We start from the raw sequence: 15,121 nt of genomic DNA, 5'->3' as shown, positions 1-15,121 counted from the left end.
AGAGAGAGTGAGAGAGAGACTGACAGGAGGGGCTGGGGTCGGAGAGAGAGAGAGAGAGAGACTGACAGGAGGGGCTGGGGTCAGAGAGAGAGAGAGAGAGACTGACAGGAGGGGCTGGGGTCAGAGAGAGAGAGAGTGAGAGAGAGACTGACAGGAGGGGCTGGGGTCGGAGAGAGAGAGAGAGAGAGAGAGAGAGAGAGAGACAGGAGGGGCTGGGGTCAGAGAGAGAGAGAGAGAGAGAGAGAGACTGACAGGAGGGGCTGGGGTCGGAGAGAGAGAGAGAGAGAGAGAGAGAGAGACAGGAGGGGCTGGGGTCAGAGAGAGAGAGAGAGAGACTGACAGGAGGGGCTGGGGTCAGAGAGAGAGAGAGAGACTGACAGGAGGGGCTGGGGTCAGAGAGAGAGAGAGAGAGAGACTGACCGGAGGGGCTGGGGTCGGAGAGAGAGAGAGAGAGAGAGAGAGAGAGAGAGAGAGAGAGACAGGAGGGGCTGGGGTCAGAGAGAGGGAGAGAGAGAGAGACTGACAGGAGGGGCTGGGGTCAGAGAGAGAGAGAGAGAGAGAGAGAGAGAGACTGACAGGAGGGGCTGGGGTCAGAGAGAGAGAAAGAGACTGACAGGAGGGGCTGGGGTCAGAGAGAGAGAGAGAGAGAGAGAGAGAGACTGACAGGAGGGGCTGGGGTCAGAGAGAGAGAGAGAGAGAGAGAGAGTGACAGGAGGGGCTGGGGTCAGAGAGAGAGAGAGAAACTGACAGGAGGGGCTGGGGTCAGAGAGAGAGAGAGAGAGAGAGACTGACAGGAGGGGCTGGGGTCAGAGAGAGAGAGAGAGAGAGAGAGAGACTGACAGGAGGGGCTGGGGTCAGAGAGAGAGAGAGAGAGAGAGAGAGACTGACAGGAGGGGCTGGGGTCAGAGAGAGAGAGAGAGACTGACAGGAGGGGCTGGGGTCAGAGAGAGAGAGAGAGAGACTGACAGGAGGGGCTGGGGTCAGAGAGAGGGAGAGAGAGAGAGACTGACAGGAGGGGCTGGGGTCGGAGAGAGAGAGAGAGAGAGAGAGACTGACAGGAGGGGCTGAGGTCAGAGAGAGAGAGAGAGTGAGAGAGACTGACAGGAGGGGCTGGGGTCAGAGAGAGAGAGAGAGAGAGAGAGAGAGAGACTGACAGGAGGGGCTGGGGTCAGAGAGTGAGAGAGAGAGAGAGAGAGAGAGACTGACAGGAGGGGCTGGGGTCAGAGAGAGAGAGACAGAGACTGACAGGAGGGGCTGGGGTCAGAGAGAGAGAGAGAGAGACTGACAGGAGGGGCTGGGGTCAGAGAGAGAGAGAGAGAGAGAGAGAGAGAGAGAGACTGACAGGAGGGGCTGGGGTCAGAGAGAGAGAGAGACTGACAGGAGGGGCTGGGGTCGGAGAGAGAGATTGACAGGGAGAGAGAGATTGACAGGGAGAGAGAGAGAGACTGAGAGAGAGAGAGAGACTGACAGAGAGAGAGAGAGAGAGAGAGAGAGACTGACAGGAGTGGCTGGGGTCAGAGAGAGAGAGACAGAGACTGACAGGAGGGGCTGGGGTCAGAGAGAGAGAGAGAGAGACTGACAGGAGGGGCTGGGGTCAGAGAGAGAGAGAGAGAGAGAGAGAGAGACTGACAGGAGGGGCTGGGGTCAGAGAGAGAGAGAGACTGACAGGAGGGGCTGGGGTCGGAGAGAGAGATTGACAGGGAGAGAGAGAGAGAGACAGAGAGAGAGAGAGAGACTGACAGAGAGAGAGAGAGAGAGAGAGAGAGAGAGAGACTGACAGGAGGGGCTGGGGTCAGAGAGAGAGAGAGAGAGAGACTGACAGGAGTGGCTGGGGTCAGAGAGAGAGAGAGAGAGAGAGACTGACACGAGGGGCTGGGGTCAGAGAGAGAGAGAGAGACTGACAGGAGTGGCTGGGGTCAGAGAGAGAGAGAGAGAGAGAGAGAGTGAGACTGACGGGAGGGGCTGGGGTCAGAGAGAGAGACTGACGGGAGGGGCTGGGGTCAGAGAGAGAGAGACTGACAGGAGCGGCTGGGGTCAGAGAGAGAGAGAGAGACTGACAGGAGGGGCTGGGGTCAGAGAGAGAGAGAGAGAGAGACTGACAGGAGGGGCTGGGGTCAGAGAGAGAGAGAGAGAGAGAAAGGAGGGGCTGGGGTCAGAGAGAGAGAGAGAGAGAGAGAGAGAGACTGGAGGTCAGAGAGGGAGAGGGAGAGGGAGAGGGAGAGGGAGAGGGAGAGAAAGAGAGAGAGAGAGAGAGAGAGAGAGAGAGACGGGGCTGGGGTCAGAGAGAGAGAGAGAGAGAGAGAAAGACTGACAGTTGGGGCTGGGGTCGGAGAGAGAGAGAGAGACTGACAGGAGGGGCTGGGGTCAGAGAGAGAGAGAGAGAGAGACTGACAGGAGGGGCTGGGGTCAGAGATAGAGAGAGAGAGACTGACAGGAGGGGCTGGGGTCAGAGAGAGAGAGACTGACAGGAGGGGCTGGGGTCAGAGAGAGAGAGGGAGAGAGAGAGAGAGACTGACAGGAGGGGCTGGGGTCAGAGAGAGAGAGAGAGAGAGAAAGACTGGAGGTCAGAGAGGGAGAGGGAGAGGGGGAGAGAGAGAGAGAGAAACGGGGCTGGGGTCAGAGAGAGAGAGAGAGAGAGAGAGAGAGAGACTGACAGGAGGGGCTGGGGTCAGAGAGAGAGAGAGACTGACAGGAGGGGCTGGGGTCAGCGAGAGAGAGAGAGACTGACAGGAAGGGCTGGGGTCAGAGAGAGAGAGAGAGAGAGAGAGAGAGACTGACAGGAGTGGCTGGGTCAGAGAGAGAGAGAGACTGACAGGAGGGGCTGGGGTCAGAGAGAGAGAGAGACTGACAGGAGGGGCTGGGGTCACAGAGAGAGAGAGAGACTGACAGGAGGGGCTGGGGTCGGAGAGAGAGAGAGAGAGAGAGAGAGAGACAGGAGTGGCTGGGGTCGGAGAGAGAAAGAGAGAGAGAGAGTGACAGGAGGGGCTGGGGTCAGAGAGAGAGAGAGAGAGAGAGAGACTGGAGGGGCTGGGGTCAGAGAGAGAGAGACTGACAGGAGGGGCTGGGGTCAGAGAGAGAGAGAGAGACTGACAGGAGGGGCTGGGGTCGGAGAGAGAGAGTGAGAGAGGGAGCGAGACTGACAGGAGGGGCTGCGGTCAGAGAGAGAGAGAGAGAGAGACAGGAGGGGCTGGGGTCAGAGAGAGAGACTGACAGGAGGGGCTGGGGTCAGAGAGAGAGAGAGAGACTGACAGGAGGGGCAGGGGTCAGAGAGAGAGAGAGAGAGACTGACAGGAGGGGCTGGGGTCAGAGAGAGAGAGAGACTGACAGGAGGGGCTGGGGTCAGAGAGAGAGAGAGACTGACAGGAGGGGCTGGGGTCAGAGAGAGAGAGAGAGAGACTGACAGGAGGGGCTGGGGTCAGAGAGAGAGAGAGAGAGAGAGAGAGACTGACAGGAGGGCAGGGGTCAGAGAGAGAGAGAGAGAGAGAGAGAGAGAGACTGACAGGAGGGGCTGGGTCAGAGAGAGAGAGAGAGACTGACAGGAGGGGCAGGGGTCAGAGAGAGAGAGAGAGACTGACAGGAGGGGCTGGGGTCGGAGAGAGAGAGAGAGAGAGAGAGAGAGAGACAGGAGTGGCTGGGGTCGGAGAGAGAAAGAGAGAGAGAGTGACAGGAGGGGCTGGGGTCGGAGAGAGAGAGAGAGAGAGAGAGAGAGACAGGAGTGGCTGGGGTCGGAGAGAGAAAGAGAGAGAGAGTGACAGGAGGGGCTGGGGTCGGAGAGAGAGAGAGAGAGAGAGAGACTGGAGGGGCTGGGGTCGGAGAGAGGGAGAGAGACTGACAGGAGGGGCTGGGGTCAGAGAGAGAGAGAGAGACTGACAGGAGGGGCTGGGGTCAGAGAGAGAGAGAGAGAGAGTGAGAGAGGGAGCGAGACTGACAGGATGGGCTGCGGTCAGAGAGAGAGAGAGAGAGACAGGAGGGGCTGGGGTCAGAGAGAGAGACTGACAGGAGGGGCTGGGGTCAGAGAGAGAGAGAGAGAGACTGACAGGAGGGGCTGGGGTCAGAGAGAGAGAGAGAGACTGACAGGAGGGGCAGGGGTCAGAGAGAGAGAGAGAGAGAGAGACTGACAGGAGGGGCTGGGGTCAGAGAGAGAGAGAGACTGACAGGAGGGGCTGGGGTCAGAGAGAGAGAGAGAGAGACTGACAGGAGGGGCTGGGGTCAGAGAGAGAGAGAGAGAGAGAGAGAGAGACTGACAGGAGGGGCAGGGGTCAGAGAGAGAGAGAGAGAGAGAGAGAGAGAGACTGACAGGAGGGGCTGGGTCAGAGAGAGAGAGAGAGACTGACAGGAGGGACTGGGGTCAGAGAGAGAGAGAGAGACTGACAGGAGGGGCAGGGGTCAGAGAGAGAGAGAGAGAGAGAGAGAGAGAGAGAGCCAGACTGACAGGAGTGGCTGGGGTCAGAGGGAGGGAGAGAGAGAGAGAAATACAGGAGGGGCTGGGCTCAGAGAGAGAGAGAGAGAGATACTGACAGGAGGGGCTGGGGTCAGAGAGAGAGAGAGAGAGAGAGAGAGAGAGAGACTGACTGACAGGAGGGGCTGAGGTCAGAGAGAGAGAGAGAGAGAGAGAGACTGACAGGAGGGGCTGGGGTCAGAGAGAGAGAGAGAGAGAGAGACTGACAGGAGGGGCTGGGGTCAGAGAGAGAGAGAGAGGAGAGAGAGAGACTGACAGGAGGGGCAGGGGTCAGAGAGAGAGAGAGAGAGAGAGAGAGAGACTGACAGGAGTGGCTGGGGTCAGAGGGAGGGAGGGAGAGAGAGAGAGAGAAATACAGGAGGGCCAGGGGTCAGAGAGAGAGAGAGAGAGTAAGACTGACAGGAGGGGCTGGGGTCAGAGAGAGAGAGAGAGACTGACAGGAGGGGCTGGGGTCAGAGAGAGAGAGGGAGAGAGAGAGAGAGAGAGACTGACAGGAGGGGCTGGGGTCAGAGAGAGAGAGAGACTGACAGGAGGGGCTGGGGTCAGAGAGAGAGAGAGAGAGAGAGACTGACAGGAGGGGCTGGGGTCAGAAAGAGAGAGAGAGAGAGAGAGAGAGAGAGGGAGAGAGAGAGAGACTGACTGACTGACAGGAGGGGCTGGGGTCAGAGAGAGAGAGGGAGAGACTGACAGGAGGGGCTGGGGTCAGAGAGAGGGAGGGAGAGAGAGACTGACAGGAGGGGCTGGGGTCAGAGAGAGAGAGAGACTGACAGGAGGGGCTGGGGTCAGAGAGAGAGAGAGAGAGAGAGACTGACAGGAGGGGCTGGGGTCAGAAAGAGAGAGAGAGAGAGAGAGAGACTGACAGGAGGGGCTGGGGTCAGAGAGAGAGAGAGAGAGAGAGAGAGAGACTGACAGGAGGGACTGGGGTCAGAGAGAGAGAGAGAGAGAGAGAGAGAGAGACTGACTGGAGGAGGGGCTGGGGTCAGAGAGAGAGAGAGAGAGAGAGGGAGACTGACAGGAGGGGCTGGTGTCAGAGAGAGAGAGAGAGAGAGAGAGACAGGAGGGGCTGGGGTCAGAGAGAGAGAGAGCGCAAGACTGACATGAGGGGCTGAGGTCAGAGAGAGAGAGACTGACAGGAGAGGCTGGGGTCAGAGAGAGAGAGCGAGAGAGAGATACTGACAGGTGGGGCTGGGGTCATAGAGAGAGAGAGAGAGAGGGAGAGGGAGACAGAGACAGACAGAGACAGACAGGGATAGGAGGGGCTGGGCTCAGAGAGTGAGAGAGAAACTGAGTGAGGACTGGTGTTGGTCCAGATCACTTTGCAGAGACATGAGCTGGACATTGTGACCATGGAAATGAGCAGAGGAGCCACTCTGTGCTCCTTCCTGCCCCTGGCTCCTCGCATGTGCGCCATGGAGGGATACAGTGTGGTTGGAAGAATGGGGAGTGACAATATAAACTAAATGTTAGTTATTCAGAGGAACAGGGAGACCTGGGGGTGTCTGTGCACAATTATATGCAGTTGGCAGGGCATGTTGAGAAGGCAGTTATAAAAAACAGGTGCTGTCTTTGGCTTTATTTAAACACGGGCACCATACCAATGCTAGGAAGTTATGCTGAACCTTTATTAAACACTGGTGAGGACTCAGCTGGAGTATTGTGTTCAGTCCGGACACCACACTTGAGGAAGCTTGGCTTTAAAGCTCCCCCTTGGTTGAATAGCCTGGTGATGTTTACACATAACAGGATTTGCACACGAGTGTGCCCTCACCTGCAAAGCCAGCCAACAGCCATGGGCAGTGTTTGGGAACACAGAGCTGGGGCCAAGCACCCACAGAGGGTACAATGCTCGGGTTGTATTCTTAGCTAAATCGGACCGACAATCGTTGTTTCCAGTGCTCTACAGTGAGGGGCCCCAGAAAGCTGTACCGTTCCCCGTCTCAGTATCAACAACTTGTATCGTCAAATGTCCCAAGGTGTTACCATAGAAAGTTTGACCAAGCTGTGTACGGAGAAATTAGGACAGGAAAAGTGTAGGTTTTGAGGAGAAGCTTAAAGGAGGAGAGAGATGCGGAGAGGTTTAGGAAGGGAATTCCAGAGCTTGGGGCCTAGGCAATGATTGAGTGATTAAAATCGATGACGCTCAAGAGGGCAGAGTTAGAGGAGCGCAGATATCCCGGGGGTTGTAGGGCTGGAGGAGGTTACAGAGATAGGGAGTGGTGTAGGGGCTGGAGGAGGTTACAGAAATAGGGAGGTGTGTAGGGCTGGAGGAGGTTACAGAGATGGGGAGGGGTGTCGGGCTGGAGGAGGTTACAGAGATAGGGAGGGGTGTAGGGGCTGGAGGTGGTTACAGAGATAGGGAGGGGTGTAGGGGCTGGAGGAGGTTACAGAGATAGGGAGGGGTGTAGGGGCTGGAGGAGGTTACAGAGATAGGGACGGGTGTAGGGCTGGAGGAGGTTACAGAGATAGGGAGGCGTGTAGGGGCTGGAGGAGGTTACAGAGATAGGGAGGGGTGGTGGGCTGGAGGAGGTTAGAGATAGGGAGGGGTGTGGGGCTGGAGGAGGTTACAAAGATAGGGAGGGGTGTAGGGGCTGGAGGAGGTTACAGAGATAGAGAGGGGTGTAGGGTTGGAGGAGATTACAGAAATAGGGAGGGGTGTAGGGGCTGGAGGGGGTTACAGAGATAGGGAGGGGTGTGGGGCTGGAGGAGGTTACAAAGATAGGGAGGGGTGTAGGGCTGGAGGAGGTTACAGAGATAGGGAGGGGTGTAGGGGCTGGAGGAGGTTACAGAGATAGGGAGGGGTATAGGGCTGGAGGAGATTACAGAGATAGGGAGGGGTGTAGGGGCTGGAAGAGGTTACAGAGATAGGGAGGGATGTAGAGGCTGGAGGAGGTTACAGAGATAGGGAGCGGTGTAGGGGCTGGAGGAGGTTACAGAGATAGGGAGGGATGTAGGGGCTGGAGGGGGTTACAGAGATAGGGAGGGGTATAGGGCTGGAGGAGGTTACAGAGTTAGGGAGGGGTGTAGGGGCTGGAGGAGGTTACAGAGTTAGGGAGGGGTGTAGAGGCTGGAGGAGGTTACAGAGATAGGGAGCGGTGTAGGGGCTGGAGGAGGTTACAGAGATAGGGAGGGGTTTAGGGCTGGAGGAGGTTACAGAGATAGGGAGGGATGTAGGGGCTGGAGGAGGTTAGAGATAGGGAGGGGTGTAGGGCTGGAGGAGGTTACAGAGATAGGGAGGGGTGTCGGGGCTTGAGGTGGTTACAGAGATAGGGAGGGGTGTAGGGCTGGAGGAGGTTACAGAGATAGGGAGGGGTGTAGGGGCTGGAGGGACTGAAACACAAAGATGCGAATTGTAAAGTGGAGGTGTTGTTGGACCGGGAGCCAGCGCAGGTCAGCGAGCACAGGGTATTGTGTGAGCGGGACTCGGTGTGACTACACTCTGCTTCTCTTTTCCTCTAACTGTGCTTTACACTTCGCAGCTTGTTATTCCCACACCTCCACCTTCGGTTCTCCATCGCAGTCCCGCGACTTGAAGCTCCCTTGGTTAAGCAGGCAGGGATGAATGTCAATCCTTGGATCACCAAGTTTTCCGGCCCGAATCCGGCAGCCGATCCTAGGAGGATGAGGAGGATCATCGCAGAGGATCCCGAGTGGTCACTGGCCACGATCCCACTGCTTTCCGACCTCTGCATCAACCACATCGTGAAGAACTTCACTGGTGAGTGGGTGTCAAATCCTGCCGATAGTGCCGGGCAGACTGGAAGTCTCTCCGTCACTCCCCGAGCCCGGGATTGGAGAGTGGGAGTCTCTCCGTCACTCCCCGAGCCCGGGATTGGAGAGCGGGAGTCTCTCCGTCACTCCCCGAGCCCGGGATTGGAGAGCGGGAGTCTCTCCATCACTCCCCGAGCCCGGGATTGGAGAGCGGGAGTCTCTCCGTCACTCCCCGAGCCCGAGATTGGAGAGCGGGAGTCTCTCCGTCACTCCCCGAGCCCGGGATTGGAGAGCGGGAGTCTCTCCGTCACTCCCCGAGCCCGGGATTGGAGAGCGGGAGTCTCTCCGTCACTCCCCGAGCCCGGGATTGGAGAGCGGGAGTCTCTCCGTCACTCCCCGAGCCCGGGATTGGAGAGCGGGAGTCTCTCCGTCACTCCCCGAGCCCGGGATTGGAGAGCGGGAGTCTCTCCGTCACTCCCCGAGCCCGGGATTGGAGAGCGGGAGTCTCTCCGTCACTCCCCGAGCCCGGGATTGGAGAGCGGGAGTCTCTCCGTCACTCCCCGAGCCCGGGATTGGAGAGCGGGAGTCTCTCCGTCACTCCCCGAGCCCGGGATTGGAGAGCGGGAGTCTCTCCGTCACTCCCCGAGCCCGGGATTGGAGAGCGGGAGTCTCTCCGTCACTCCCTGAGCCCGGGAGTGTGAGTGTGGAAGTCTCTCCGTCACTTCCCGAGCCCGGGATTGGAGAGCGGGAGTCTCTCCGTCACTCCCCGAGCCCGGGATTGGAGAGCGGGAGTCTCTCCGTCACTCCCCGAGCCCGGGATTGGAGAGCGGGAGTCTCTCCGTCACTCCCCGAGCCCGGGATTGGAGAGCGGGAGTCTCTCCGTCACTCCCCGAGCCCGGGATTGGAGAGCGGGAGTCTCTCCGTCACTCCCCGAGCCCGGGATTGGAGAGCGGGAGTCTCTCCGTCACTCCCCGAGCCCGGGATTGGACAGCGGGAGTCTCTCCGTCACTCCCCGAGCCCGGGATTGGAGAGCGGGAGTCTCTCCGTCACTCCCCGAGCCCGGGAGTGTGAGTGGGGAAGTCTCTCCGTCACTCCCCGAGCCCGGGATTGGAGAGCGGGAGTCTCTCCGTCACTCCCCGAGCCCGGGATTGGAGAGCGGGAGTCTCTCCGTCACTCCCCGAGCCCGGGATTGGAGAGCGGGAGTCTCTCCGTCACTCCCCGAGCCCGGGATTGGAGAGCGGGAGTCTCTCCGTCACTCCCCGAGCCCGGGAGTGTGAGTGTGGAAGTCTCTCCGTCACTCCCCGAGCCCGGGATTGGAGAACGGGAGTCTCTCCGTCACTCCCTGAGCCCGGGAGTGTGAGTGTGGAAGTCTCCCGGTCACTCCCCAAGGGCGGGAGTCTCCCCGTCACTCCCTGGGATTGTGAGTATGGAAGTCTCCCGGTCACTCCCCGAGGGCGGGATTGGAGACTGGGAGTCTCCCCGTCACTCCCCGGGATTGTGAGTGTGGAAGTCTCCCGGTCACTCCCCAAGGGCGGGAGTCTCCCCGTCACTCCCTGGGATTGTGAGTATGGAAGTCTCCCGGTCACTCCCCGAGGGCGGGGGTCTCCCCGTCACTCCCCGAGCCCGGGATTGTGAGTGTAGGAGTTTCCCCGTCACTCCCCAGGATTGTGAGTGTGGGAGTCTCCCGGTCACTCCCCGGGATTGTGAGTGTGGGAGTCTCCCGGTCACTCCCCGAGCCCGAGATTGTGAGTGTGGAAGTCTCCCCGTCACTCCCTGAGCCCGGGATTGTGAGTGTGGAAGTCTCCCCGTCACTCCCTGAGCCCGGGATTGTGAGTGTGGAAGTCTCCCCGTCACTCCCTGAGCCCGGGATTGTGAGTGTGGAAGTCTCCCCGTCACTCCCTGAGCCCGGGATTGTGAGTGTGGAAGTCTCCCCGTCACTCCCTGAGTCCGGGATTGTGAGTGTGGAAGTCTCCCCGTCACTCCCTGAGCCCGGGATTGGAGAGCGGGAGTCTCCCGGTCACTCCCTGAGCCCGGGATTGTGAGTGTGGAAGTCTCCCCGTCACTCCCTGAGCCCGGGATTGGGGAGTGGGAGTGTGTGCACATGCGTGCGAGCGCGGGGAGGGAGGGGAGTGCGAGCGCGGGGGGGGGGGGGGGAGGTGGGAGTGCGAGTGCGGGGGGGGGCGGGGGGAGGGGACTGCGAGTGCGGGGGGGGAGGCAGAAGAGGAGGAGAGGGAGAGCTAGCGGAAGGGAGGGCGAGGGTGGGAGAGGGACCGGGAGGGAGAGGGAGTGAGCGGGAGCGAGCAGGAGAGTGAGTGTGTGAGAGGGAGTGAGTGTGTGAGGGGGAGTGTGTGCACGTGAGGGGGAGCGGGTGTGAGTGTGTGTGCGAGAGGGTGAGCGGGCGCGAGAGGGTGAGCGGGCGCGAGAGGGTGAGCGGGCGCGAGAGGGGGAGCGGGCGCGAGAGGGGGAGCGGGCGCGAGAGGGTGAGGGGGAGCGGGCGCGAGAGGGGGAGCGAGCGGGTGACCGGGAGCGAGCGGGCGCGAGAGGGTGAGCGGGTGCGAGAGGGTGCGGGGGAGCGGGCGCGAGAGGGGGAGTGGGCGCGAGCGGGTGAGGGTGAGCGAGCGGGTGAGGGTGGGCGGGCGCGAGAGGGGGAGCGGGCGCGAGAGGGGGAGCGGGCGCGAGAGGGTGCGGGGGAGCGAGCGGGTGAGGGGGAGCGGGTGCGAGCGAGCAGGTAAGGGGGAGGGTGAGCGAGCGGGTGATGGGAAGGGTGAGCGGGTGAGGGGGAGCGAGCGGGTGAGGGTGGGCGAGGGGGAGGGGGAGCGAGCGGCCGAGTGGGAGCCGGTGCATGAGTGTGTGTGTGAGGGGGAGCGGGTGTGTGAGTGATGGTGAGTGTGTGTGTGATGGTGAGTGTGTGTGTGAGGGGAGTGAGTGTGAGTGGACATATGCTCCAAAGTCCCTTTGTTCCTTACACTTCTCCGGATTGAATTCCATTTGCCACTGTTCTGCCCACCTGATATCTTCCTGCAGTCTACAGCTTTCTTCTTCATTATCAACCACACAACCAATTTTTGTATCATCTGCAAACATCTTAATCATACCCTCTACATTCAAGTCTAAATCATTGGTATCAACCACAAAAAGCAAGGGACCCAGTACTGAGCCCTGTGGAACCCCACTGAAAACATCCTTCCAGTCACAAAGCACCCATCGACCATTACCCTTTGCTTCCTGCCTCTGAGACAATTTTGGATCCAGCTTGTCACTTTGCCCTGGATCCCATGGGCTTTTACTTTCGTGACCAGTCTGCCATGTGGGATCTTATCAAAGGCCTTGCTAAAATTCATATACATTACATCATACACACTGCCCTCATCGACCCTCCTGGTTACCTCCTCAAAAAATACAATCAGGTTAGTCCAACACGACCTTCCCTTAACAAATCCATGATGATTGTCCTCGATTAATCCGTGTCTTTCTAAATGAAGATTTATCCTGTCCCTCGGGATATTTTCCAATAATTTTCCCATCACCGAGGTTAGGCTGACTTGCCTGTAATTACTCAGTCTATCCCTTTCTCCCTTTGTAAACAAGGGTACAACGTTAACCATCCTCCAGTCCTCTGGTACCATACCTGTAGCCAGAGAGGACGGGAAAATGATGATCAGAGCCTCTGCTATTTCCTCTTTTGCTTCTCTTAACAGCCTAGGATACATTTCATCCGGGCCTGGGGATTTATCCACTTTCAAAGCTGCTAAACCCCTTAATACCTTCTCTCTCACTATGTTTATCTCATCTAATATTTCACACTCCTCCTCCCTGATTGCAATGTCTGTATCGCTCCTCTCTTTTGTGAAAACAGAAGCAAAGTATTTGTTAAGAACCATACCCACGTCTTCCATCGCCACACACACAGGGTCTCTAATAGGCCCCACTCTTTCTCTTGTTATCCTCTTGCGCTTAATGTATTTATAAAACATCTTTGGGTTTTCCTTGATATTACTTGCCAAAAAAATGTAATGCTCTCTCTTTGCTTTCCAAGTGTCCTTTTTAATTTTACCCCTGGGCTTTCTATACTCCTCTAGGGTTTCTGCAGTATTGAATTCTCGGTATCTGTCATAAACTTCCCTTTATTCTTTATCTTACCCTGTATGACCCTTGACATCCAGGGGGCTCTAGATTTGTTAGTCCCACCCTTTTTCTTTAAGGGAACGTACTTGCTCTGTCCCCTCAGGATCTTCTTGAATGCCTCCCACTGCTGTGACACTGACTTACCTTCAAGTAGCTGTTTCCAGTCCACCTTGGCTAAATCACATATCAGCAAAATTGGCTTTCCTCCAATTGAGAACTTGTATTGGTGGTCTATCTTTGTCCTTTTCCGTAACTGAATTATGATCACTAGCACCAAAATGCTCTCCCACTGATACCCCTTCCACCTGCCCCTCTTCATTCACAAAACCAAGTCCAGAACCGCCCCTCTCCCTTGTTGGGCTTGCTACATACTGGCTAAAAAAGTTCACCTGAATATATTTTAGAAATGATGCACTCTCTATACCTTTCACACTAATTCTATCCCAGTTAATATTAGGGTAGATGAAATCCCCGACTATTACTGCCCTATTGTTTTTGCACTTCTCAGAAATTTGCCTACATATTTGCTCTTCTATCTCCCTCTATAGTACACTCCCAGCAGTGTGATCGCCCCTTTTTTGTTCTTCAATTCACCTCATGGCCTTGTTCGATGATGTCTCTAACATATCACCCTCCTCACAGCTGTAATTGTTTCATTGATCAATACTGTGACCCCCCCCTCCTTTTTTACCGGCTGAAAACCCTGTAACCAGGAATGTTGAGCTGCCATATCTGCCCCTTTCAGCCATGTCTCAGTAATAGCTATAATATCATACCCCCAAGTATCTATCTGTGCTCTCAGCTCATCTGCCTTATTCCCTTGACTCTTTGTATTGAAGTGTATACTATTTAGCACTGCCAAACTCTCTTGTTTACTTTATAGCTCTTGTTTCCTCTCCCTTCCAAATTCACTTTCTGATATTCTGCTTTCCAATACCAGCTTTACTTCTCTCCCTTCTGAATCTATTCTCCGGTTCCCATCCCCTGCCAAGCTAGTTTAAACCCTCCCCAACAGCACTAGCAAGCCCCCGCCCCCCCCCCCTCGGTGAGGCTACTGGTTCTGTTGAGGTGTGACCCATCCGGCTTGCACAGGTCCCACCTCCCCCAGCAATGGTCCCACTGCTGAAAATAAAATGACTGAAGGCAATTGACAAATTAACCAGAGAGGAGACGAGGAGAAATGTTTTTAATGCAGCGAGTTGTCATCTGGGACACGCTGCCAGAAAGGGCGGTGGGAGCAGATTCAATAATAACTTTCAAAAGCGAATTGGATAAATACTTGAAGGGGTGCAATTTGCAGGGCTGTGGGGAAAGAGCCGGGGGGGGGGGGGGGGAGACTAATTGGGCAGCTCTTTCACAGAGCTGGCTTGACTGGCTGAATGGCCTCTGTCTCCATATCATTTTATGATTCTGTGAGATGATCGCTTGATTTGAGTGAAGAGGTTTTGGATTAAGAGAAGTAGCATGTACTTTGCACATGATCCTCACGATGGTCAGTGATTCTGGAGCTGTGTGCTTGTCGACTCACTCACCTGCCCTGTGCCCTCTCTTTCACACCGCAGCGCATCCCCTTTTGAACGAACTGATGGAACAACACAAGCGCAAGGTGCTGGCCAAGATCTCCACCAATATCCCGCTCCAGGTAACGGCCAACCTGGTCAGCGACGAGGGCTACTGGAGAAGGTGCTGCCTGGAGTGCTGGGAGGTGTGCGACACGTCCAGGTACGGGGGCAGCTGGAAACAAATGTTCTTCGAGCGGCTGCTGAAGAACATCATCGAGTTCTTTGTCCCAGACACCACCGACCTGAAGGTGGTCCTGGAGTTCATACCGCTCTGCAAAGACTACGTGAAGAGGTTGGACATCGCCCAGCTCCTTCCGCCCGTCAAGCAGATCCCCGAGACGGCGGATGACGAGTCCTCGGACGGCGGCAGCGACAGTGACCTGAATGTGCCCTCGATGGACCACTTTGACTTCAGCATGTTGCTCAGCAAGCTGCCAAATCTGGAAGAGCTGGACGTGATCTACGGGGTCAAGGACTGCGGCATGAATTTCGAATGGAACATATTCCAGTTTACGTACCAAGACTGCTTCTCCCTGGCGAAAGCCATCCACTCCTGCAAGGGCTTGAAGGTGCTGAAGCTCCCTCGGAACAAGATCGATGACGACAAGCTACGCGTGCTGGTCAAGTACATGTTGAATCACCCCTCGCTGATGGAGCTGGACCTGTCGCACAACTTGATCGCGGACAACGGGGCGAAGGTTCTGGCCAAGCTCCTCCACAGAACCAAGCTCGAGAAGGTCAACCTGTGTGACAACCGGATCCAAGCTTATGGAGCCAAGGCCATCTCCTACAAAGTCAAGCGATTCTCCACCCTCAATCCCTCAACCTTCGCCTCAACCAAATTGGGGATGACGGGGGAGAAGTCTTGGCCCGAGCTCTACACAAGTCCTCGGTGGAAGACATCAACTTGGCGAGCAATGAGCTGACGGAGCCTGTGGCCAGGGTCATCTCTGAGCTCCTGATGAAGAACCAAAACCTGAAGTCCATCAACATTTCCTGCAATAATATCGGCCCGGTCAGTATGTGGGGTTAGCTTGGAGGTACAGCAAAGTGGCGATTGGTTAGAGGGACCCTTATAAACCAAGCTGAGGTATCCACTCTCTGTAGGCTCCTGTAAAGCACTTAACCCTCCCCTCCCTCCTCCCTCCACCTCCCTCTCCCTCCTATCTCCCACCCTCCTCCCCCTCCCTCCACCTCCCCCCCTCCCTCCACTCCCCTCCTCCCCTCCACTCCTCCCCTCCTCCCTCCACCTCCCCTCTCCCTTCTC

The 15,121-nt window shown here is 57.1% G+C and overlaps 1 protein-coding gene across 1 annotated transcript; it reads left to right on the top strand.

Moving 5' to 3' along the window:
* Positions 1 to 7,939: 7,939 nt before the first annotated feature.
* On the top strand, positions 7,940 to 14,902 carry LOC139249571 (dynein regulatory complex subunit 5-like). The gene is given in 3 exon segments (XM_070872519.1): positions 7,940 to 8,174; positions 13,855 to 14,670; positions 14,673 to 14,902. Coding segments are annotated over 3 exon segments (1,191 nt in total). The 5' UTR covers positions 7,940 to 8,014; the 3' UTR covers positions 14,888 to 14,902.
* Positions 14,903 to 15,121: the final 219 nt, after the last annotated feature.

This window comes from Pristiophorus japonicus, unplaced genomic scaffold, assembly GCF_044704955.1.
Source record: "Pristiophorus japonicus isolate sPriJap1 unplaced genomic scaffold, sPriJap1.hap1 HAP1_SCAFFOLD_3262, whole genome shotgun sequence".
Classification (NCBI taxonomy): Eukaryota; Metazoa; Chordata; class Chondrichthyes; family Pristiophoridae; genus Pristiophorus; species Pristiophorus japonicus.
Note: the sequence above shows the minus strand (reverse complement) of the source record. Positions and strands in the feature narration are given on the sequence as shown.